General features: G+C 37.6%; 1 protein-coding gene across 2 annotated transcripts in view; it reads left to right on the top strand.

Moving 5' to 3' along the window:
- PRIM2 (DNA primase subunit 2) overlaps nt 1-26,756 on the top strand; it is a 381,685-nt gene that overhangs the window by 329,015 nt on the left and 25,914 nt on the right. For both annotated transcript variants that reach the window (XM_044253579.1, XM_044253588.1), the window contains exon 12: nt 1,939-2,021. In XM_044253579.1, the coding sequence (XP_044109514.1) occupies nt 1,939-2,021 (83 nt within the window). The remainder of the gene's footprint in view (nt 1-1,938; nt 2,022-26,756) is intronic.

Below are 26,756 nucleotides of genomic sequence, written 5' to 3' on the forward strand. Positions count from 1 at the left end.
CCTTGCTAGGATGTAGTGATGACATGTAAGCTTCTCATGAGCCAGACTGGAAACCAGAAGTCTTTGTCTTTTTCCTTTTATGTTATTTATAAAACTGTCTCGTCCCGTGTTGATATTATTTCATTAAGCAGCACTTCTTGGAATGATTGTTCAACCAGTTGTGAATCTGTGTGTAACTATACTCCAGACTATGTTTATCCATCTCTTCCACAAACGTACGTTGGAAGGCTTGTCAAAGACATAACTGGATATGCATTCACTTCATTTTCAGTTACTTACTTCAGCCCTTTTTAGTTTTGAAGATCGCTTCCTCTGATATGGAAGATAGAGACAAAATAAACAGGAGTTACTGAGTTTTACTGTCTTTCAGTCATCTGTTAAAATAACACCGGCTTCTCTAAGTAGGAATCTGGTTTTTCTCTGTTCTGCTTATTGTCAGTGTAGCTTTAGAACACTTTTTTTGTGACCTTTAGTACCTTGGCAGTCCTCACTTTCTTCTTGCCTTTGTCCTTTGTTACCTTTTTCATAGGATACAGTCATTATTTTAAATGTAATTTGGATAATTCAATTAATATCCTTTTTTGTGTTCTTTAAAAATTCTGGGCTGAACCAAGAATTCCTTGTGCAGCCTAATTTCTTTCTTTTTGGAATCTTTTGAAATTTCGTTACCAAGATGGGGTTTTTTTGAGAATCATAATGATAGCTAATACATGTTGAGTGTTTATTGTGTGCCAAGAGCATATAAGAGCTTTATATTTCCATTGTTACAAGAACTCTGTGAATGATTATTTCCCTCACTTGACAGAAAGGGAATCTGAGTCAGCAACAAGATACAAAATTTACCTATGGTCTCCCACTTAGTAAGTGGTAAACTGAGATTCAAACACTGACATTTTAGCTCCAGACTCTCTTAACCAGATGTTGCACAGCTTCTCAAATGTTTCCTTATACTAAAAATTATTACAGTTTTGATCTGAATGAAGTGTAAGCTATGACTTTTTGTGAATTTTATTATTTGTAGTGACGATTTTTGGTAGTCATATTTGTTTGGCATCTAGGCTTTTTTCTATTTTTGCTGCAAGCAATTTCCCATTGTTTTCATTAAAAATGCACAGTTGTTTCAGTTTAACTTATAGATCCATCATCTGTGTACCTAAAAAAAGTAATCTGACTTCCTATATTAAATTTTAAAATAAGGTATTTGATTTACCATTGCAGCATCTTATTAAAACATCTAAACTTTTATAGATTTTGGTCTGGTAATACAATTTTTACATTTTAGTTCTTTTGTGTTCTTATTTATGCAAATATTTACTTGTCCATCTTTATTATTGTGTTACTCTTGAAATAATACAGAGGTAACATGTATCTATTATAAGTTATTTTCCTATAAAATACTTTCCTTTTTGTCTGTCTCATTCTTAACAGTGATTCCTCTGAATTTATATGGATTTTACTCTCTGGGAAATAGACATCTGAAAATGATGTGAGATTTTTATATTTCTTAGAGTTTGTACATTTTTTTTTGTTTTTATTATCTTCCTCCTCATAGGCTTTTCCTGTAATTTTTAAAAATACCAATAATATGTGAGATTGTATGAAGTTTTTAGATCAACTACAGCTACTTTTGTGATTATCTTTGCTTGTTAGCAAGTAGCATAATTAAAACTGTTTCCTCTTCCTAGTGAGTGGGCAACTTCACCCAAGAATGCTGTAATGTTTTATGTAACTCTTGAGCCTGTAGTACCCTGATAACTGTACAACTAAGTCGTCATTTAGATAAAGAGAGGAAAGCAGTTGTACCCATGGGCAATTAACTTTTTTATTAATAAGCTGTTAGACAATTAAGGGGAGCTTAGACGGTCTCTCGAGTGTGGTATTGTACCAGGTCCTGGGTAAATAACCTTGTTGGTGTGTTGGCTTGTTTTTTGTTGTCAGGGTGCCCATTCCGTCACAGCGATCAGGAGCTGCTGAAACAGAAGTTGCAGTCCTACAAGATCTCTCCCGGAGGGATTCACCAGGTAGGTCAGATTCTGCCAGGCATCCTCAGTAATGAGGCGCCACACCGTTCCTCTTGGTTTCACTGACTGTTCGTCAGGCCTCACATCACACACCCTATCTTCCAGGAGGAGGAAGCAAAAACCTTGATTTGCCCAGCTTCTAGTCCTTGGAAATTCTGTTCTTCTGTCTGCTAGACTGCATTCTTTTCTTGGTAATAAAGGAAGCTGGAAGGCTTTTTTTCCCTCTCCATTTGTTTTACTATCTCAATTAAGAACATTTTTAAAAAATAAATTTTTAGAGGAATGCATTGAAGCATGTTAATGAAGCTGAAAATTAATGCCATCATATTTTATTTTGGGAAATTGTTTTCTGTGCTTCATGTAGGTTAAAGCAAAAGATAACATAGTGGCTAAAATGTTTTGATAGGCATCACGTCTTGCTGTGTTAAATCTGTGCTTCTGATGACAGTTCATTAGGTTGAATAATCTGCCAAAATGCTTTGTCTTCTAAATAATTGAGATTAAAAAAAGGAAATACTCAAATATTTAAGAGCAATTTAGTAAATGTGCTTTTAAGAATATAGTGGCATTGCTGTCTATAGTGTTCTTTAGAATTGACTTAGAATTTGAGGAGTCAAGAGGAACATTGCCTTCCTTAGCTTAAGAAGCAGTGTATGTTTGGAGTGCCTGGGTGGCTCAGTTGGTTGAGCGACTGCTTTCAGTTCAGGTATGATCCTGGAGTCCCGGGATCGAGTCTCGCATTGGGCTCCCAGCTCCACAGGGAGTCTGCTTCTCTCTCTGACCTTCTCCTCGCTCATCTTCTCTCTCACTGTCTCTCTCTCAAATAAATAAATAAAATATTTTTTAAAAAATCTCCTTTAAAGAAGCAATATATGTTTTAGAGCTGGAACATCCAAATCATTATGTATCCTCAATTATTTTTTCTTAAAATAAGTACTTAGAAACCCTACTTCTTTTACAGTGTCCAAAATTTAGATTAAATCTAGTTAATTCAGTTCAAATCTTGGAGTTTTACAGTACTCTGGGTAAGGCAGTGCTCAAGGTGCTATTTTAAGATGCAAAGAATCCTATAAATCCTGCTCCTACACAACCAGAGTCTGGGGAGAAACATATGCCAAGTGTAATGAGAGAGGTACACATAGAAGGTCTTAGGTTTTCTGAAGAGGAAGAATGATAACCAATTGAGGAAGCCAAGGAATACTGAGTGGAAGAGATCCTCTTTTTTTTTTTTTTTTAATGTTGCTATTTTAATTCTAGTTAGTTAACATATGGTATGATACTAGTTCCAGGTATACAACATAGAGATTCGATAATTCCATACATCTCCCTGTGCTCATCAGAACAAGTGCAGTCCTTAATCCTCACCACTTTTTAAGTCGTCCCCCACCCACTTACCCCTGGTAACAATCAATGTGTTCTCTAGAGTTAACAGTTTGGTTTTTGGTTTGTCTCTCCTTTTTTCTTTTCTTTTTTAATTTTTTTTTCCGCTTCTTAAATTCCACATATGAATAAATTCATACAGTATTTGTCATTCTCTGACTTATTTTGCTGAGCATTATGCATTCTAGCTCCATCCATGTCCTTGCAAATGGCAAGACTTCATTCTTTATTATGGCTGAATAATATTCCATTATGTATATATACCACATCTTTATCTATTCATTAGTTGATGGACACTTTGGCTACTTCCATATTTTGGCTATTGTAAATAGTGCTGCTATGAACATAGGGGTGCATGTATGCTTTTAAATTCATGTTTTTATATTTTTTGGGTAAATGCCCAGTAGTGTGATTGCTTGATCATAAGGTAGATCTATTTTTAACCTTTTTTTAAAAAGATTTAAATTTTAGGTAGTTAATATACAGTGCAGTATTGGTTTCTGGAGTAGAATTCAGTGACCATCACTTACATACAACACCCAGTGCTCATCATAACAGGGACCCTCCTTAATACCCTTCACCCATCTAGCCCATCCCCCACCCACCTCGCTTCCTGATTCCTCAGCCTGTTTTCTACCATTAAGAGTCTCTTATAGCTTGTTTCCCTCTCTCCTTTTTTTCTTTTCCCCCTTCCCATATGTTCATTTGTTTCCTTTCTTAAGTTCTACATATGAGTGAGATCATCTGGAATTTTTTTTCTCTGACTGACTTACTTCACGTAGCATAATATACTCTGGTTCCATCCAACTTATTGCAAATGGCAAGATTTTATTCTTTTTGATGGCTGAGCAATATTCCATTGGGACATGCATGTGCGTGTGCGTGTGCATGTGCCTATACCGTATCTTTTTTATCCATTTATCAGTCAATGAACATTTGGGCTCTTTCCATAATTTAGCTGTTATAAACATTGGGTGTACCTTCAGATCTGTAATTTTGTATCCTTTGAGCAAATACCTAGTAGTACAGTTGCTGGATCATAGGGTAGTTCCTTTTTTCTTTTTTTTTTAGATTTTATTTATTTATTTGAGAGAGAGATCCTGAGAGGAGAGAGGTCAGTGGGAGAAGCAGATTCCCTGCCGAGCAGGGAGCCCAATGTGGGATTCTATCCTGGGACCCCAGGATCATGACCTGAGCCGAAGGCAGTCATTTAACCAGCTGAGCCACCAGGCGCCCCAGGATAGTTCTTTTTCATAACATTTTGAGGCACCTTTATACTGGTTTGCGAAGTGGCTGCACCAGTTTGGATTCCTACCAAGAGGGCAGAAGGGTTCCCTTTTCTCCACACCCATACCAACACTTGTTTCTTGTGTTGTTGATTTTAGCCATTCTGACAGATATGAGGTGATATTGTAATTTTGATTTGCATTTCCCAGATGGTAAATGATGATGTGAACATCTTTTCATGCATCTCTTGACCATCTTTGTGTCTTCTCCGAAGAAATGTCTGTTTGTGTCTTTTGCTCATTTTTTTTTTTTAAAGATTTTATTTATTTATTTGACAGAGAGAGATTACAAGTAGGCAGAGAGGCAGGCAGAGAGAGAGAGGAGGAAGCAGGCTCCCTGCTGAGCAGAGAGCCTGATGTGGGACTTGATCCCAGGACCCTGAGATCATGACCTGAGCCGAAGGCAGCGGCTTAACCCACTGAGCCACCCAGGCGCCCATCTTTTGCCCATTTTTAATTGGATTACTCAGTTGTTGGGTGTTGAGTTTTGGATTATTGGCTATGTTATTACAGATATCTACTCCCATTCCATAGGTTGCCTTTTAATTTTGTTGCTTGTTTCCTTTGCTATGCAGAAGCTTTTCATTTTGATGCAGTCCCAATAGTTTATTTACTTTTGTTTCCCTTGCCTCGGGAGACATATGTAGAAAAAAATTGTTACCGCCATTGTCATAGAGGTTACTTACTGCCTGTATTCTCTTCTAGGATTTGGTGGTTTCAAGTCTCAAGTCGGGGCGCCTGGGTGGCTCAGTGGGTTGGGCCTCTGCCTTCGGCTTGGGTCATGATCTCAGGGTCCTGGGATCGAGTCCCGCATCGGGCTCTCTGCTCAGCAGGGAGCTTGCTTCCTCCTCTCTCTCTCTGCCTGCCTCTCTGCCTACTTGTAATCTCTCTCTGTCAAATAAATAAAAAATAAAATCTTTAATCCATTTTGAATTTATTTTTGTGTTTAGTGTTAAGAGAGTGGTCCAGTTTTGTTACTTTGCATGTGATTGTTCAGTTTTCCCAACACCATTTGTTGAAGAGACCTTCTTTTTCCCAGTGGATAGTTTCTGCTTTGTTGAAGATTAATTGACCATATAATTGTGGTTTTATTTCTGGACCTTCTGTTTTGTTCCATTAATGTATGTGTCTATTTTTATGCCAGTACCATAGTGTTTTGACCACTACAGCTTTGTAATATAACTTGAAGTGTGGAATTGTGACCCTCCTGCTTTACTTTTCAAGTAAATCTTACTTTTCAAGATTATCTTGGCTATTCCAGGTCCTTTGTGGTTCCATACAAATTTAAGGATTATTTGTTCTTTGAGAGAACTAGAAATTTTGATAAGGACTGTATTAAATGTGTAGGTTGCTTTGGGTAGTATCGTTCTTTTAATAGTATTCTTCCATTCCAGTCCATGGTCATGGAATGTCTTTATTTATCTTTGTGTCATTTTCAATTTCTTTCATCAGAGTTTCATAGTTTTCAGAATACAGGTCTTTCATCTCTTTGGTTAGGTTTATTCCTAGGTATCTCATTACTTTCGGTGCAATTGTAAATGGTATTTTCTTAATTTCTGTTCCTGTTGCTTCATTATTGGTGTATAGAAATGCAACAGATTTCTGTAAGTTGACTTTGTATCCTGCGACTTACTGAATTCTTTGATCAGTTCTAGCATTTTTTAGTGGAGTCTTCCAAGATTTCTTTATACAGTATCTCATAATCTGCAAATAGTGAAAGTTTTACTTCTTCCTTACCAGTTTAGATGTCTTTTATTTCTTTTTGTTGTCTGACTGCTATGGCTAGGACTTTTAGTACTATGTTGAATAAAAGTGATGCAAGTGGATATACTTGTCATGTTCCCCATTAACAATGATGTTAGCTATTTTTCACATAGGGCTTTTCACATAGGGTTTTTCACATAGGGCTTTTATTATGTTGAGGGATGTTCCCTTTAAATGTACTTTGTTTAGGGCTTTTTTCATGAAAAGATGTTGCACTTTGTCAAATGCCTTTTTTTTTTCATCTATTGAAATGATCATATTGTTCTTATTCTTTCTCTTTTCAATGTGACCGTTACATGTTGATTGATTTGGGATGTTGAACCACTTTGCAACCCATGAATAAATCCCACTTGATCATGGTGGCTGACTTTTTAAAATGTATTTTGGATTTGGTTTGCTAGTATTTTGTTGAGAATTTTTGCATCTGTGTTCATCAGGGGTATTGGCCTGAATTTTTCTTTTTTGTGGAGTCTTTTATCTGGTGGTGATTATCAGGGTAATGGCCTCATAGAATGAGTTTGAAAGTTTTCTTTTCTACTTTTTTGGAATAGTTTGAGAACAATAGGTATTAACTCTTCTTTAAATGTTTGATACAATTTGCATGTGAACCCATCTGGTTGGGGACTTTTTTGGGGAATTTTTTTTAATACTAATTCAGTTTCTTTTCTGCTAATCAGTCTGTTCAACTTTTCTTTTGCTTCCTGTTTCAGTTTTGGTAGTTTATATGTTTCTAGGTATTTATCTATTTCTTAGGTTGTCTAATTTGTTGGCATATAGTTTTTCATAATATTCTTTTATAATTGTTTGTATTTCTGTGGTGTGGTTGTTATTTCTCCTCATTTTTTTTTTTAAGATTTTATTTATTTATTTGACAGAGATCACAAGTGGGCAGAGAGGCAGGCAGAGAGGGAGAGAGGAGGAAGAAGTCTCTCTGCCAAGCAGGGAGCCCGATGCGGGGCTCAATCTCAGGACCCCAAGACCATGACCTGAGCTGAAGGCAGACCCTTTAACCCACTGAGCCACCCAGGCGCCCCTCTCCTCATTTGTAATTTTATTTGAGTCTTTCCTCTTTTTAATAGGTTTGGCTAGAGGTATATCAATTTTATTGGTTATTTCAAAGAACCAGCTCCTGGTTTCATTGATCTGTTCTATTGTTTTTTTAGTTTCTAAATCATTTATTTCTGTTCTAATCATTGTTATTTCCTCCCACCTGCTGGTTTTAGGTTTTGTTTGTTGCTCTTTTCTAGCTTCTTTAGGTGTAAGGTAAGATTGTGTATTTGAGGCTTTTCTTGCTTCTTGAGGTAGGCCTGTATTGCCATGTATTTTCCTCCTAGAACTACTTTTGCTGTAGTCCAGAAGTTTGGGGCCATTGTGTTTTTATTTTCATTTGTTTCAGTGTACTTTTTTATTTCTTCTTTTATTTCCTGGTTAATACATTCATTGTTTACTAGCATGTTGTTTATGTTGTTTAATTTCCATGTATTTATGGTCTTTCTAGGTTTTTCTAGTTGTTGACTTCTAGTTTCATAGTGCTGTGATCAGAGAGGATGTATGGTAAGACTTCAGTCATCTTGAATTTGTTCAGAGTTGTTTTGTGGTCTGATATGTGATCTGTTGTAGAGAAAGTTCTGTGTACACTTGAAAAGAATGTGTATTCTCCTGTTTTAGAATGGAATGTTCTGACTATATCTATTAAATCTGTCTCTTCCAGTGTGTCATATAAAGTAATTGTTTCCTTGTTGATTTTCTGTTTAGATGATCTGTTGTTGTAAGGGGGGAGTTAAAGTCCCCTACTATTACTCTGTTATTATTGTCTAGTTCCTTTATGTTTGTTATTCACCTGTTTAATGTATTGCGTGCTCCTATGTTTAGTACATAAATATTTACAATCTTCTTGTTGTATTGTCCCCTTTATTATGATATAGTACCCTTTGTCTTCTGTTACAGTCTTTGTTTTAAAGTTTGTTTTGTCCAGTCTGTAAGTATTGCTACTCTGGCTTTCTTTTTCTTTTTATCCTTTTTTAAAAAGATTTTATTTATTTATTTATGAGAGAGAAACAGAGTGAAAAGCAGGCTCCGCGCTGAGAAGGGAGCCCGGTGTGGGACTCAATCCCCGGACCCCAGGATCATGACCTGAGCTGAAGGCAGATGCTTAACCGACTAAGCTACCCAGGCACCCATAGTACAGCTTTCTTTTGACATCCATTTGCATTAAATGTTTCTCCATCCCTTCATTGTTAATATGTGGGTGTCGTTAGGTCTAAAATGAGTCTCTTGTAGGCAGCATATAGTGGGTCTTCTTTTTTTTTACCCACTCTGTCACCCGTGTCTTTTGATTGGAGTCTGTTTACATTCAAAGTAATTACTGATAGATAATGTATTTATTGTCATTTTATTATTTGTTTTGTGGTTGTTTCTGAGGATTTTCTCTGATCTTTTCTTCTCCCTTTCGTGATTTGTCTCTTTTCTTTAGTGATATATTAGGAAATCTTTCTCTTTATTCTTTGCATTTTTATTAGTGGTTTTCTATATATGGTTTCCATTAGGTTTTTATATAGTCTCTTTTGCATATAACAGTCTATGTTGAATTGATTATTAAGTTTGAACCCATTTTTTATTACTTTCTTACCCACTTTTTAGGTATATGCTCTTATATTTTATATTCTATTATTTTGCGAGTTCCTTGACTGATTTTTTACAGAAATACTCATATTTAGGTGTTTCCTACCCTTATACTGTCACTTCTGGTTGGTTTCTTCCACTCAGTGTGTCCCCTTTAATATTTCTTGAAGATCTGGTTTAGTGGTCATGAACTACTTTAGTTTTTGTTTGTCTGGGAAACTCTTTACCTCTCCTCCTATTCTAAGTTGATAGCTTTGGTGGATAGAGTATTTTTGGCTGCAGATTTTTCCATTCAGTACTTTGAATATATCATGACAATGCATTCTGGCTTAGAAATGTTCTGCTAAAAATAATCTTCTGCTTGCTTTATGGATTTTTCCCTTGGAAGTTACTGTCTCTTTTTGTCTTGCTGGTTTGAAATTTTTCCTTTATCAGTATATTTTGCTAATATAGTTATAATATGTCTTGGCATCAGTCTGATTTTGTTGAATTTGGTGAGAGTTCTCAATGCCACCTGGATCTGGGTTTTTTTTCCCCCAGATTACAAAAGTTTTCAGCTGTTATCTCTTCAAATTAATTCTCTGTCCCCTTCTTTCTCTCTCCTCCTTCTTCTGGGACTCCTATAATATGAATGTTACTTTGTTTGATAGAGTGAGAGTTCCCTAAGTCTATTCTCATTTTTATAATTCTTTTTTCTGTCTTTTGTTCAGCTTGATTACTTTCCATTACTCTTCTTCTATGTCATTAAGTCATTCTTCTGCTTCTTCCAGCCTGCTGTTCTTTCCATCAGGTGTGTTTCTTATTTCTTGTATTGTGTCCTTTTTCTCTGCTATGTTATTCCTTGTCTCTGTTTAGGGTCTCACTCATGTCTTCCACTCTTTTCTCTAGTCCATTGAGTATCCTTATGATCATTACTTTAAATTCTCTATCAGGCATGTTACCTGTATCTGTTTTGCTTAGATCATTGGCCATGGCCTTTTCCTGTTCTTTTATTTGGGATAAATTTTTCTCTCTCCTCATTTTATGTAAGTCTTTCTTTGTGTTAGGAAAGTCAGCCACATCTCCTTTTTTTGTGGTTAATGGCCTTATGAAGAAGTGGTCCTATGGTGCCCTGCCACATAGTACCCTCTGTTTCCCAGGGCCTGATGCTTCTGGGAGTGTTTCCAGTGTGTGCTCTGTGAGCTCTGCTATTTTGTCCTGGCTGCTTTATCCGTCAGACCAGTCATCTGCAAAAGCTATCTTTGCCCGTTGTGAACAGTTTTGTCCCTTGCCTGAGTCTTGGCATGATTTAACTAGGTGTTCTCTGGCCTGTTTGTGGAATGATACCTATTGCTATGCTGCCAGAACTGAGACTTTACGAAACTCCTGAGTCAGGGGACATTGTGTGAGCGGGTGTTTGGGCTGGATTTCTCGGGGAGGGGTTCTGAGCTCTGGGACTGAGGCAAGGTGAGCGGGAAGGGCAATTCCACCAGAGTGTGGGGGGACAGTGCTTGGTATAAGCAAGCAATGCATTGCATTGCTTCCCACAGGTGGCTCTGTGCGTATGCTGGGCCAGGGAGGGAAATGGCACCCTCTATTCCTTTGTTCCTAAAGGAGTCTCATGAACACTTTCTCTCTGTGATGCCTACCAAGATGAGCAAATAATCTCTTCACTGTTTGCCATAGGCACTCTTCAGATTGCTCTTCCCAGGCTGTGTGTTCCCCAGACTATTGTCCTTGCCTGTTCTCCAAGAGCAACCCCAGTACCCTCCAAGCTCTCCCAGAGCCAAGCCTGCCGACCTTTAAAACTCCAGTGTTTAAGCCCTGCTGGTTGCAAGAACTCAAGAAATTCTTTCCCTCTCACTTTTCAAGCCAATTGCTATAGGGATTTCTTTTCCCATGAGCTGGCCTGTGAGTTAGTCTGTCTCTTCCTGTTTTCCACGACCAGGGCTCCCTCCCTATGCAGTGGTGACTCCTTTCTCCCAAATCATATCTCTGCACTTCCTACCTTCTTTGATGTGGCCTCTTCTCTGCCTTTCACTGTGGAGTTTGTTCTGCCAGTTCAGGTCAATTTCTGAGGTATTAAGGATGATTTGTAGTTCTCTAGTTGTAGTCATGATATGGGGCGAGCCTGGGTTCTCCTCTTCTGCTGCCACCTTTCAACCTCCAAACGATAAACTCTTTGAATTATGCCAGGGCGGGTGTGGGGGATGGAGAGTGGGAATTAGGAAAAGAGAATGCAAAAATAAAACACAGTCAATGTATAGATTATTAGGATTTCAAGCTTAAGATAATGGAGGCCCCAGTACATAAACATTAATAGACAACTTGAAAGAAGTTGGTTTGAGAGATTAGGTTTAGAGGAGGGATTTTTTTTCTTTTCTTTTTTTTTTTTTTTAAATTTAACTTCATTAACATATGTAGTGTGTTAAGAGTTTCAGTGGGTAGAATTTAAGGGTGGGATATTTAATTGGCAGACAGAATATGGATTTGTCCTTCATTAGAGAAGTCAGAACTGGAAATCTGATGTTCTTCCCAGTTAGAAGTATGGAACTGTGGGGTTGGAAGGAGCATGAGGAAGCGATTCTCTCTCTCTCTTTTTTTTAAAGATTTTATTTTTTTATTTGACAGATCACAAGTGGGCAGAGAAGCAAATAGAGGGGTGGGGGGGAAGCAGGCTCCCCGCTGAGCAGAGAGCCTGACGTGGGGCTCAATCCCAGGATCCCGGGACCATGACCCGAGCCGAAGGCAGAGGCTTTAACCCACTGAGCCACCCAGGCACCCCTTATGGAGCCACATATGATATGATGTGCCCATGGATGCACAGCTAATATGTTAGTGGTAGAACCAGAACTAAAGTCAGACTTTCTACTCCGCTTTTTTCTCTTTTTTTTCTTCTCTCATCCCCAGTTTACTTAAGGGTGATTAATATGAGTTTTTTGTGTGTGTGGGAGAAAGGGAGAACAAGATAATGGAGAGCAGAGGTAGGGTGTCAGAAGCCATGTCTTAAAATGGAGTCTTGGCCAAAGCTTCCCTTTTGTCAGCAGTGAGAAATGAAATCAGAAAAGACTGAACAAAAAAGGGAGAGAAGGGAAATATATTAGGGAAAAGAAGTATCACACAGGTCACAGAGAATTTTGAGAAGAGGGCCCATATGTGTCTTTCATAGCAGAGACTGTGTAAAAGGAAGACTAAGAAAAGGTGACTGGGGTTGTTGAGTGGGTTACCCAACTTTGATTTGGTGAAAGGTGTCAACGTAGTGGTGGAAATCAAAAGCCAGATCACATTTACTTAAGACATGAATGAATAAAAGACAGTGAATTGGATCTGTAGATAATATAAGTGGCCTTTTAAAAAAATGTGCTAGTGATGACAGAGATGTTAGTTTAAGCATCTTGGGATGGTTTATGCTAGAGGAGACCTGAGCTGTCTGTAGCAAGGGAAGAAAAGAGTAATCTTGATAAAAATATTTTTTAAAAGATAATTCCTCAGGAACCAAGCAGGATTAACTTTTCTTTCCTTTACATCATGACTATACTGTATAAGCCTTTGCTCTCAAACTATTTACACAAGATTATAATTATTTAGCTGTTCATCTTTCCCACTAACTTTTAAGTTTGCTGAAAGGAGGATTGGATTTTTTTTTTTTAACTTTATCTCTCATAGTAATTCAGTGAGTTTGCATTTGGTAGGTACTGAAAAAATGCTGGAAAATTAAGTGGGCATATTTTTGCATGAGGTGGTGCTAGAGTGTGCTTGTGCAGAAAGAGGCAAATAGGAACTCAATGACACAGGTGAAACCTTTGTTGAAGAAAGGAGGCTATATACTTGCACAAAAGGATGATGACTGCAAAGGGCATGTCTTTCAGCCAACGCAGGACCATAGAGAAGAACTTAGAGGTAAAGCAAAGGGAAGTTGGTGGAGTGTAGTAAGTGGCCTTACTCTTCCTTGTGAAAGAAGAGGTCTGGTCAGTAGCTTATGGTGGAGGTTAAATAGCATTTTGGATATAAGAAAGGTTAGGAGCTATTGATAACAAATTTGATAGGGAGTCTAGAAAAAGAGAATTAGAGGCTTACTTTAAGCCATTAGAAAGAATACTTTTTTAAAAACTGTAGGCAATTACCATGTCTCTTGGGAATATTGATGTTTTATTTAATAGTAATGACTGTGTGTTCAAAAGTGGAAGAGGGACTGTAAAGTATCCCCCAAACTGAGAAGGCACTTTGATACCGAAAAACAAAGCAACACCATGTAGAGTACAGAGTTTTATTCAAGGTAACTTGCTTACAGGATCGAACAGGCAGGGATCTGACAGCTACACATCTATTTTCCTTAGAATCCAGACCTTAGTCTATGATTTTATAGAGTGAGGGAGGGAACATGCGGGAGGGCACTGTTGTGAGGTCAAAGCATCTGCATACACTTCCTTGGTAGCTAAAATTTAACAGACCTTGTGGTGCCATCTTTACATAAGAAATAACTATGTTATTTCTAATAGTTATCTAAAAATATTTAGGGAAGACCAGGATAAGCCTCCCTGTATTCTGGTCATGGCACATATTAACCTCCAAGGGGTCTGGAACACATAGCACCAAGGGAGGTCATCATGTGAACATGGACAAGGTAGTGGGCCAAAGATGGAGTCAGTGCTCCTACACTGTGTTTGCATATGCTTTGCTTTTTGACTCCACTGCATTCCTCCTTTTCCTTTCAGCCTGTAAGTAGATCCCTTACTCAATTGAAGCTGATTAGTAATTTCCACCTGCATTGGACCTGCATTGTAACCTTTTATCTGAAATGAACACAGATGTATAGTGCATGTGGGCAAGCTGTAAATAATATTTGGCTTTCATCTGATGTCTTTTTTGAGTGGATCTCAGTAGAGTGAAGCAGCTGGGGGCCTGTGTTCTAAAGGGCAGAAAGTTGATGAATGAAAAATCCATGTAAAACATTGTGATAAATGCTTAGTTGCAGGTTGGCATGAGTGCAGATTAAATCTTAAAAACTCCAAGTGCACTTTAAAATATTGAAAGTCAAGAAAAACATCATTAAAATGCATGTAAGGTAAAACTCAGTGCACCTACTTTTACTTCCAAGAAAAACTACTTGAGAAAGATACTTTCAACTATTAAAAAAACAATAGGGGCGGGCAGGGAGAGGCAGAGGGGGAGAGAAAATCCCAAGCAGATTTCATGCCCCGCACAGAGCCCAGCGCTGGACTCGATCCCACGACCCTGAGATCACTACCTGAGCCGAAATCAAGAGTCAGATGCTTAACCAATTGAGCCAGCCAGATGCCCCCGATAATCAGAATCTTGATCAGAAAAGAGATCATTGTGACTTAAATGACATCACCTACTTTTTTAAAAAGCACGTTCAGAAGATCACATTTTTTTCCTTTTTCAGTGAGCTTGGTATCCCACTTAAGAAAATTGAACAACAGATTTAACAGCAATGGAACAACAGAATAAAGCCAAAGAGAATGCACAGCCCAGCATTTATCCCTCAACTCTCCCCAAAAAGACATTAACACAGATGTCAGTTTACCAATAAAACATAAAGATTCTAAATGTTTATACCCCGGCAACACAGCTTAAAAATACATGATGTAAAAAGAGAGAACTGAAAGCAAAACTGGACAAATCCATAGTTGTATTGAAGAGTTCACTTCTCTTTCAGTAATTAATAGAATAAATAGACAGAAAATCAGTAAGGCTATAGAAGAATTGAACAACACTGTCAACCATCTAAATCTAATAGACATTTGTAAAACATACTACCCGAACCAGGTGAATATACATTGTTTTTTCATGTAACTATGAGACAATAACCCAGATATATCATATTCTGGGTCATAAAAAATCCATTATAAATCTGAATGAAGTAAAGTCATACAAAATATGTTTTCTGACACTAACCATGACAGTAAGGCAAGAAGAAGAAGGGAAAGGTAGAAAGGAAGAAAGAAAACCTTTCTCTATTCTCAGATAATGTGAATATCTATGAAAAAAAAATCACAGAACCTATCAAAATGCTATTATAAGTGAAAGTTTGCAGGTTAATAAGCCAATATCTAAAAATTAATATTTCTTCTTGTGAACAAATGGAAATTAAAAGTTTTGGAAATGCCATAGGCAGTAGTACCTAAAAGAAATAAACACTTTTTCACATGTATTTATCTAACAAAATATGTGCAAGATCTCCATGTTGAAACACTTTACACTGAAACACTAATGAATGTAATCAAAGAATAAAGATGTAGATGCTCATTTACCTGATTTTAAGACTTACTTTAAAACTACTGTAATCAAGACAGTGTGATATTAGAGAAATTATAAACATAGAGATCAGCTGGACAAAACTAAAATTCCAGAAGTAGACCCACATATTTAAAAATGGGCAACTATTTATATACCAATAAATTAAGCAACCTAGACAAAATGGATGCATTCCGGGGACGCCTGGGTGGCGCAGTTGGTTGGACGACTGCCTTCGGCTCAGGGCGTGATCCTGGAGTCCCGGGATCGAGTCCCACGTCAGGCTCCCAGCTCCATGGGGAGTCTGCTTCGCTCTCTGACCTTCTCCTCGCTCATGCTCTGTCTCACTGTCTCTCTCTCTCAAATAAATAAATAAATAAAATCTTTAAAAAAAAAAAAAATGGATGCATTCCTGGAAAACTATAAACTTCCAAAACTGAATCAGGAAGAAACTGACAACCTGAATAGACCAATATCTAGTAATGATATTGAAGCAGTGATCAAAAACCTCCCAAAAAACAAGAGCCCAGGACCTGATGGATTCCCTGGAGAATTGTATCAAACATTCAGAGAAGAAATAATACCTATTCTCCTGAAGCTGTTTGAAAAAATAGAAGGAAAGCTTTTTATGAAGCCAGCATTACCCTGATCCCTACACCAGGCAAAGGCCCCACCAAAAAGGAGAATTTCAGACCAATATCCCTGGTGAATATGGATGCCAACATTCTCGACAAGAATCTAGCTAATAGCTAAAAGAATCTAGCTAATAGCTAAAAGAACCTAGCTAATAGCATCCAACAGTAGTACATTAAGAAGATTATCTACCATGACCAGGTGGGATTTATCCCTGGGATGCAACGGTGGTTCAACATTTGCAAATCAGTCAATGTGATAGAACAAATCAATAAGAAAACAGAGAAGAACCACATGGTTTTCTCAATTGATGCAGAAAAAGCTTTTGACAAGATACAACATCCTTTCCTGATTAAAACAATTCAAAGTATAGGGATAGAGGGAACATTCCTCAACTTCATAAATTCTGTCTATGAAAAACCCACAGCAAATATCATCCTCAGTGCAGAAAAGCTGACAGCCTTCCCTTTGAGGTCAGGAACATGACAAGGATATTCATTCACTCTTGCCACTGTTGTTCAACATAGTACTAGAAGTCCTAGCAACAGTATTCAGACAACAAAAAGAAATAAAAGGTATTCAAATCGGCAAAGAAGAAGTCAAACTCTTTCTTTGAGGACGACCTGATACTCTATATGGAAAACCCAAAAGACTCTGCCCCCAAACTACTAGAAATCATACAGCCATTCAGTAATGTAGCAGGATACAAAATCAATGTACAGAAATCAGTTGCTTTCTTATACACTAACAATGAAAATACAGAAAGGGAAATTAGGGAATCTTCATTTACTGTAGCACCAAGAACGATAAGATACTTGGGAATAAACCTAACCAAAGAGGTGAAGGATCCATACTAGAGGAACTACAGAACACTCATGAAAGAGTTCTTCACTTCATGAAGAAGACAGAAAAAGATGGAAGAGCATTCCATGCTCATGAATTGGAAGGATAAACATTGTTAAAATGTCTATACTGCCTAGAGCCATCTATACTTTCAATGTCATCCTGATCAAAATTCCACCAACATTTTTCAAAGTGCTGGAACAAACAGTCCTAAAAAGTGTATGGAACCAGAAGAGATCCCAAATTGCTAAGGAAATGTTGAAAAAGAAAAACAAACCTGGGGCATCACATTGCCTGATTTCAAGCTTTAATGTAAAGCTGTGACCACCAAGACAGCATGGTACTGGCACAAAAACAGATACATAAACCAGTGTAAGAGTAGAGATCCCAGATATGGACCCTCAACTCTATGGTCAAATAATCTTCAACAAAGCAGGAAAAAATATACAGTGGAAAAAAGACAGTCTCTTCAATAAATGGTGCTGGGAAAATTGGACAGCTATGTGAAGTAGAATGAAACTCGACCATTCTCTTGCACCATACACAAAGATAAACTCGAAATGGATAAAAGACCTCAACATGAGGCAGGAATCTATCAAAATCCTAGAGGAGAACAAAGGCAGTAGCCTCTTCGACAGTGGCCACAGCAACTTCTTTCAAGACATGTCTCCAAAGGCAAAGGAAACAAGCGGAAATGAACTTTTGGGACTTCATCAAGATCAAAAGTTTCTACACAGCAAAGGAAACAGTCCATAAAACAAAGAGGCAACCCACGGAATGGGAGAAGATATTTGCAAATGACACTACAGATAAAGGGCTGATATCCATGATCTATAAAGAACTCCTTATACTCAACACACAAAGTAGATAATCCTGTCAAAAAATGAGCAGAAGACATGAACAGACACTTCTCTAGTGAAGGCATACAAATGGCTAATAGACACATGAAAAAATGTTCATCATCCTTAGCCATCAGGGAATTTCAAATTAAAACCACATTGAGATACAATGTGAGGTTTGAGATACAAAGCTTACACCAGTTAGAATGACCAAAATCAACCAGACAGTAAACAATGTGTGTTGGAGAGGATGTGGAGAAGGGGGAGCCCTCTTATACTGTTGGTGGGAATACAAGTTGGTACAGCCACTTTGGAAAACAGTGTGGAGATTCCTCAAAAAGTTAAAAATAGAGCTACCCTATATACTGCAATTGCAGTACTGGGTATTTATACCCAGTATACTGGTAAATACTGGGTATTTACCCCAAAGATACAGATGTAGTGAAAAGAAGGGCCATCTGTACCCCAACATTCATAGCAGCAATGGCCACAGTCGCCAAACTGTGGAAAGAGCCAGGATGCCCTTCAACAGATGAATGGATAAAGAAGTTATAGTCCATATATACAATGGAGTATTATGCCTCCATCAGAAAGAATGAATACCCAACTTTTGTATCAACATGGATGGGACTGGAAGAGATTATAAGTGAAATAAGTCAAGCAGAGAAAGTCAATTATCTCATGGTTTCACTTACTTGTGGAACATAGGGAATAACATGAAGAACATTGGGAGATGGAGAGGAGAAGTGAGATGGGAAAAATCAGATGGGGAGACAAACCATGAGAGACTGTGGACTCTGAGAAATAACTGAGGGTTTTGGAGGGGAGAGGGGTGGGAGTTGGATGAGCCTGGTGGTGGGTATTAAGGAGGGCATGTATTACATGGAAAAGAAAATTTAAAAAAAAAATGGTCAACTAATTTTTAAGCAAAAGTGTCAGGGCAGTTCAATAGGGAAAGTATTGATAGTCTTTTCAACAAGTTGTAGAATAGCTGAATGTCCATATGAAGAAAAAAAGGAAAGAACCTAGCCTCATACCTCATATCTTATATAAAAATTAAATTGAAGTGGATTATAGACCTAAATGTGAACTTTTCAGCAGATTCAGTGTCTGATGAGGCTCTGCTTCCTGATTCATAGATGGTTGTCTTCTCCTATGTCCTTACACAGCAGAAAGTGGAAGGACCTCTCTGGGCTATCTTTTATTAGGGCAGTAATCACCTACCAAAGATCTTATATCCTAATACCATCAAACTGGGGGTTAGAATTAAACATATGAATTAGGTCACAATTGTGGTACATTCAGTACAATACTTTCTACTATTTTTTTAGCTTGTCTGATTAATGCTTTTTTGATAATGTTGATTAAACATTAATGGACAAGAGTTTTTGGTTTTGATGAAATCCACTGTTTTCCTTTGTTACCTGTTAGTTTTGATATGATGTCTGATAGTCCATTGTCAAATTCAGTGTTAGAAACATTCACACCTATATTTTCTTGTTATAAATCCATAGGTCTGGCTCTTACATTAGATTATTAATCCATTTGAGTTAATTTTTTTATATGGTATGGTATAAGAGTCCAGTGTCATTATTTTGCATGTGGATAGCCAGTTGTCCCAGCACCATTTATTGAAAAGACTGCCTATTGTAATGGTCTTACACCTTGTCAAAACTCAGTTGGACATGGAATGGTTTATATGAATTTATTTCTGGACTCTTAGTTTTGTAGCATTGGTCTATATGTCTGTCTCTTTGCCAGTACCACACTTTTTGATTACTGTAGCTTTGTAGTAAATTTTGAGATTAGAAAGTTGATTCCTCCAACTTTGTTGTTCTTAATATGTATTGGCTATTTAGAGTCTTTTGCAATTCCACATGAATTTGAGGATTATCTTTTCCATTTCTGCAAAAAAGCTTTTGGATCTTTCATAGGGATTGCATTCAATCTGTAGATTGCTTTGCGTAACATTGATACATTAACAAAATCGTCTTTTAATCCATGAATGGGGATGTCTTTCCATTTATTTATGTCTTTAATTCCTTTCAGCAATGTTCTGTAGTTTTCAGCATTACATGTCTTTCACCTCCTGAGCAAAATTTGTTCCTGGATATTTCATTCTACTGAATGCTGTTGTAAATGGAATTTCCATTTTCTGATTGTTCATTGCTACTACTAAAAATACAACTGATTTCTATGTGTTGTTCTATCCTACAGCTTTGATGAATTCATATTTTTGTTCTGTTAATTTTTTAAATGGATTCTTTAAGGATTTTTCTTCAAAATAGGTATCTGTGAATAGGTATAGTTTTACTTTTTTGTTTCTGTCTGGATGCCTTTTATTTCTTGCTAATTGCTCTGACTAGAATTCCAGTACCATGAAACAAATGGCAGCAGTGAAAGAAGGCATCCTTGTCTATTCTTGATCTTGGAGGAAGGCTTTCAATATCTCACCATGATTATGAGGTTAGTTGTAGGTTTTTCACAAATGCTCTTTATGTTAAGGAAGTTTTCTTCTATTCTTAGTTTATAGGTGGGTCTGGGTGTGTTTAGTCATGAAAAGGTGTTGGATGTTGTCAGATGCAGTTTTTGTCCTTCATTCTATTAGTGTGATGTATTACATCAATTGGTATTCATACATTGAAACACCCTGGCATTACTGGGATATATCCGACTTGGTCATGATTTATAATAGTTTTTAATGTACTGCTGGATTTGGTTTGCTAGTATTTTGTTGAAATTTTTGCATCTGTATTCATTAGGGATACTATCTGCAGTTTTCTTTTGATGTTTTTGTTCGGCTTTGCTGTCAGGGTAATGCTGACATCAAGGATGACTTAGAAAATGTTGACTCCTCTTCTATTTTTGGAAGAGTTTGAAAGGGATTGGTGTTGATTCTCCACTAAATGTTTAGTAGAACTGACCAGTGAAACCCTCTGGTGCTGGGCCTTTCTTTGATGGGAGGTTTTAAAATACTGATTCAGTCTCTTTGTCTTTCGTTAAGTTTCTTCAGATTTTTTATGCATTATGGGTCAGTTTTAGCAATTTACATATTTCTAGGAATTTGTCCATTTCATCTAGGTTATCTAATTGGTTCTTAGTATTCCTTTATAATTCTTTTCATTTTAGGGAAGTCAGTGTTAATACTCTTACTTTCATTTCTCATACTAGTAATTTTTACTCTTTGAATTTTTTTCTTATTTAATCTAGCTAAAGCTTTACCAATTTTATTGATCCTTCCAAAGAACCAACTTTTTAAAAAAATTTTTCTCTTTTGCACTTGTGTTCTCTATTTTGTATATCTTCACTTTCATCTTTATTTCCTTCCTTCTCTTGGTTTTGGGCTTAGCCTGCTCTTCTTTTTCTAGTTACTAAAGGTATCAAATTATGTTATTGATTGAAATCTTTCTTCTTTTTAAGTGTGTACATATATATATACCTATTGCCATTTTCTTGATTGTTTCCTGGTGTTTTTTTATAGTTCTTTTTTGTTCCTTTTCTTACATGTGTGTGTGTGTATGTGTGTGTGTGTGTGTGTGTTTGAGATTTGATGAATTTCTTTACCGTTTTGTTTGGACTTTTTCTCTTTGTTTCTTGTGTATCGTAAGTTTTTGTTTGTGGTTACCATGAGGTAACTCTTTGTTATATAGCAATGTATTCTAAATTGATGGTCACTTAAGTTGGAATACATTCTAAAATCACTACATTTTTCCTAACCCTCACCATGTTTTATGTATATAGATGCGTATAAAGATGTATTACATCTTTTTATTTTGTGTATTTGTTAAGTAATCATTGAAGATATAGTTGATTTTACTACTTTTGTCTTTTATTCTTCAAACCACCTTTATATATGGCTTTAGCTGCTGCAGTAAAGTTGGTGGTCAGGATTGGACCCTAATGTGCCTGGCTGTGAGGTCTGACTACAACTATTTCAGGTGTGCTTATGTGTGATACTGAACATTCTCACCTTTGGGCAGTAGCCACTATTTAGGGGTGTAACTTCCAGTTAAGGCTACCTACTTGGTAGGTAGCTTTCAGGTAGTAACCACTTTGAGGGACACACCGAGTGCTTTTCTTTTTTTTAAGGTTTTATTTATTTATTTACTTGAGAGAGGAAGAGAGAGAGAACACAAGATCTGGGTGAGGGGTACAGGGAGAAGCAGACTTCCTGCTGAGCAGGGAGCCCAATGCAAGGCTCAATCTTGGGACTCCAGGATCAAGACCTAAGCTGAAGGCAGACACTTAGCTGACTGAGCCACCCAGGTACCCCAAGTGCTTTATGATAGTACCTTATTCTGTTTTCTTCATAGCAACATCATTAGATGAACCTTCATTTTCTTTTTAAGATTTTATTTATTTATTTGACAGACAGAGATCACAAGTAGGCAGAGAGGCAGGCGGAGAGAGAGGGGGAAGTAGGCTCCCCACCAAGCAGAGAGCCCGATGTGGGGCTCGATCCCAGGACCCTGAGATCATGACCTGAGCCGAAGGCAGAGGCCTAACCCACTGAGCCACCCAGGCACCCCTGAACCTTCATTCTTATTTATTTTTTCTATGCAACAGAAACTCCCTGAAAACAGTAACAAGTCCATCTTGTTTGTCTCTGTTTCTTGTAACAGTGTCTGGTAAAATAGTACAGAAGACAGTTTCAGGTTTTAAAATTGACATTTCATTTAAGTTTACGAGCTATTGTTTAAAAAAATTCAACTGTGTTGAATCTTAACATTCTTACTGTCTTTATTCAGTAGTTCACAAACTAGTTAGCATACAATCTAGGAAATAGAAGTGAATTTCTTGGTGCTATGCAAATGAAAGACTTATAGTCTGAAGGGAGTGGAACAAGGAAGTTTATAGCAGATCAAAAAAGTGGATTTATTATTGCAAGGTCACTTTCCTGTAGAGGACAGCGGGAGTCTGTCAGGCAGATAAGGTGCCATTTAGGGGATTCCTGATTGACTGGTTGAAGATCCCATTTCTGGGAGAGCTGAAAACTGATTAAGTAAACTTTCAATTTGGTTAGATGGGACTTAGCAAAAGTGACTTCGTTATGGTCCTGTTGTCTTAATAGTAATTCACCCCTTTGATCAGACTGAGATGTGATCAAAATTGAAGGTACTACCTTCAGCTACTGCTCTGGAGTTCCCAGGGTTTTGTTTGTTTGTTTGTTTGTCTTTCGGCAGAATCTCTGTGTGTTATTCATCAGTCATGTTGTCTTTTCACTGAATCTGTTTATGGAAGAGTCATGATATTGGGTTCATATTCTTTACGTTGTTCATTCTCCTTATCCTTTTCTGACATTCTACTCTAAAGGGGATCATTTGCTTGCTGGTTAGTGGTTCTGAGCATGCATTTAAAGCTTTTGAGAGAACGATGTACACCAGGGAGAATACCAGGATTATTAAAAACATCATACTTGCCAGTGTTTGGGGTTTATATCAGAGCCATGGTCCCCAAGACCCAAAGCCGTCAGAATCCAATAAGTCAAGGAAAACCCACAATGAAGGAGTTACTTTGGTAAGCCATCTGGCTTGTTTAGTGATCTAATGTAGTGCGAATCTTAACTTCCCCAGAAGTGTCAGTCCTAGTAAAGCAGTTGGTCTTGGCTGTAGCATAGATACCTCCTTGCTCTGCTAAAAGATAATCCAGACCTATCCTATTATCTGGGTGTTTTTGTTAGGCAGCTACCACGTTTGCTGCAGATTCTGTAGTACCTTTAAGAATCAAAAAGAGGGGGACGCCTGGGTGGCTCGGTTGGTTGAGCAGCTACCTTCGGCTCAGGTCATGATCTCAGCGTCCTGGGATCGAGTCCCACATCGGGCTCCTTGCTCGGCGGGGAGCCTGCTTCTCCCTCTGCCTCTGCCTGCCTCTCTGTCTGCCTGTGCTCGCTCTCTCTCCCTCTCTCTCTGACAAATAAATAAATAAAATCTTTAAAAAAAAAAAAAAAGAATCAAAAAGAGGTTCCTGATTATAGCCTTATCTGATCTTACTCAAAGTCAGAGAATTCAGGAAAAGGATGGTAAGCAGCCGAGGAAAGGGGGAATGCAAAGAAACATCCTTGATCTGATGTCTTAGATGGAAGCAATCTACTTCAGTGTTGGCTAATTCTTTTCCTAGTCAATTTGATTTTTGCGGTCTAGCATTTTCACAGGACCAGATGTCATGTGAGACATTTTTCAGCTGTGAAATATGCAGCCAAGACTCAATACCTTGCAAAAGAACCTTGGTAGGGTACTTTCCTGGAATGTCACATTTGCAAAAGCATCAGAGTAAAACAATAACTGTCTGTAAATGACAAAAGACTTAAAAAGCCTAGGGTTAAAGACTTGATGAGAGTTTATTTTACTGTAATTGACCAGGGAATTTGGTTATTTCTGTGATACACAGCATTTTAAGAAAATGGCTGGACTTATGACTGATAACATTATACGAGGACATACCAGATTTCTAGGAATTTTATACAATTTCTAGAATACAGATAAATAACTTGCATCCATAGAAATATTACCTGATAGTTTTAACATCAGCTCTTATTTGATAATGCTTTCCACATAATTGAACAAATCTAACCAAATTAGTTTAACATTTTACCAGGTGAGAAACAAATAAACCCTGTGATATTTTTCAGGGGCCTTTTGGTAAGTCTCAGTTTCTTGGAGGTAAAAAAGACTAGTTAGAATTTGATTTTGGTCAAGAGGTTTGAACATCTGACTAAATATGATAGTTACCTATTTAACCAAAATAACAATAGAAGATGTAAAAGGCATATACAGAAGGTTATATAGTTGTGAACAAAACTTAGCTCTTTTTAAATTTTGAAAAAAATATTTATTTATTTTAGAGAGAGAGTATATGTGTGTGACCAGGGGGAGGGCCAGAGGGAAAGCAAGAGAGAGAATCCTCCAAGAGACATCCCGCTAAGCAGGGAGCCCAATATGGGGCTCAATCCCAAGACCGTGAAATCATGACCTGAGCTGAAACCAAGAACTAGCAGCTCAACTGACTGAGCCTCCCAGGCGCCCCTAAAACTTAGCTCCCTTAATATTGAGAACATTGAGTTTCTGTTTTCTTTCCTTCTTCTTCTTCTTCTTCTTCTTCTTTTTTTTTTTTTTTTTTAAGATTTTGTATTTATTCATTTGACAGGAGAGAGAGCACAAACAAGGGGAACAGCAGGCAGGAGGAGAGGGAGAAGCAAACTCCCTGCTAATCAGGGAGCCCAATGTAGAACTTGATCTGGGACCCTGGGATCATGATCTGAGTTAAAGGCAGATACTTAACTGACTGAGCCACCCAGGTGCCTTGAGAATTTTGTGTTTTCTTAAGTAATCAGAGGCCTAATAAAGACAACATGAAGCACAGTAAATTGTTTTGTTTTGTTAAGACACAGAATCTTTGCTATCCATTCAAATTACCTAAAAGGTAAAGAAACTCTCACAGTCTTTTATCAAAAGAAGATCAAAAGTCCAAGAAAACTTTGTTCTTTTAGTTGAAAGAAAACCATATTCTAATTGTATACCAATGTGCTTTTGGTATTAAAACTCATTTTAAGAATTAAATCAATTCTATTTATAACCAGCTTGACCACACACAAAATTTCTTTCCTCCGTATTATTTTACACAAATTTTTGATCACTTTTTTTTATCTTAATTCATATTGTATCATATATTATAGTTATTTTGGAACAACCATTTTATGTTCCTTGCCTCTTTTTAATACACAGTTGTTTCCTTTCACCCCTATTATTTCTAAGTAGTTTTAATTACATATTTTGGTAGAATTCTTAACTGTAAGAATCCTTAATTCTTAGTGAAAACTAATAGATAAGCAATTGTAGACTTTTTACTCTCTTTGTCATTAATTTTTGACATTTTAATAATTATGTATCTTGATGTTCGTCTTGCTTGGGGCTTTCTGTGCTCCTGGACCTGGATATTTGTTTCCTTCTCCAGGTTAGGGAAGTTTTCAGCTGTTATTTCTTCAAATAAATATTCTGTTCCTTTTTTTCTCTTCTATTTTGGACCTCTATATGGACCTCTATATGAATGTTAGTACCCTTGTCCCAGAGTCCCTGAAATTATCCTTATTTTTTTTTAAAGATTTTATTTATTTATTTGACAGAGATCACAAGTAGGCAGAGAGGCAGGCAGAAAGAGAGACGAGGAAGCAGGCTCCCGGCTGAGCAGAGAGCCCGATGTGGGACTTGATCCCAGGACCCTGAGATCATGACCTAAGCTGAAGGCAGAGGCTTAACCCACTGAGCCACCCAGGTGCCCCTATTCTTATTTATTTATTTTTTAAAATATTGTATCATTTTGCTGTTCAGCTTGGGTGATTTCTACTACCCTTTTTAAGGTTGCTGATCTGTTCTGCATCCTGAAATCTTCCGTTGAATCACTCTGCTCTGCTTTTCATTTCAGTTACTCTATTCTTCAGTTCTGACTTTTTTTTTCTTTCTTTGCTGAAGCTGTCACTGTGTTCGTCCATTATTGGGTTCAGTGAGCATCTTTACCACTGTTACTTTGCACTCTTTATCAGGTGGATTGCTTAGCTCCCTTTTTTATGTTCTTTTTTAAGGTTTTATCTTGTTCTTTTGTTTGGAACCTATTCTTCTGTCTCCTCATTTTGCCTGATTCTCTGTCTGTGTTTCTAGGTATTAGGTAGATGAGCTTCATCTCCCATTCCTGAAGGCGTAGTCTTATGTAGAAGGTGTCCTTTGGGGCCCATAAGCACAGTCAGCACAGTCACCAGAAGCATGCACATCAGGTGTATGCACTGCATGGGCTGCAGGCACACTGATGGGTGTGGCTGCCACCTGTGGCAGGAACTGCTTCCAGGCTGACACTACCCCCTGGCTGTGATGGGCTGGGAGCTACTATATTGGTGCATCTGTTAGGGTGGGCAGGTTGGCTGGGCAGGTTTACAGAGTAACACTGGGGCTGGGTCAGCAGGGCTGGCAGCATTGATCAGAGTACCAGAAACGGTACTCAGCACTTGCAATCCCAGATAAAGCTTCTGTAGATTTCTTCACTTCTGACACATGTCCAAAATTAGTCAGTAAATCTTCACATATGCCAAAGTGCTTTTTGGATGGCTGCCTCTGTGCTGGGTTGTGGGGTTAGTGAATTTGTGT

The sequence above is a fragment of the Neovison vison genome, chromosome 1, assembly GCF_020171115.1.
Source record: "Neovison vison isolate M4711 chromosome 1, ASM_NN_V1, whole genome shotgun sequence".
In the NCBI taxonomy this organism is placed as follows: Eukaryota; Metazoa; Chordata; class Mammalia; order Carnivora; family Mustelidae; genus Neogale; species Neogale vison.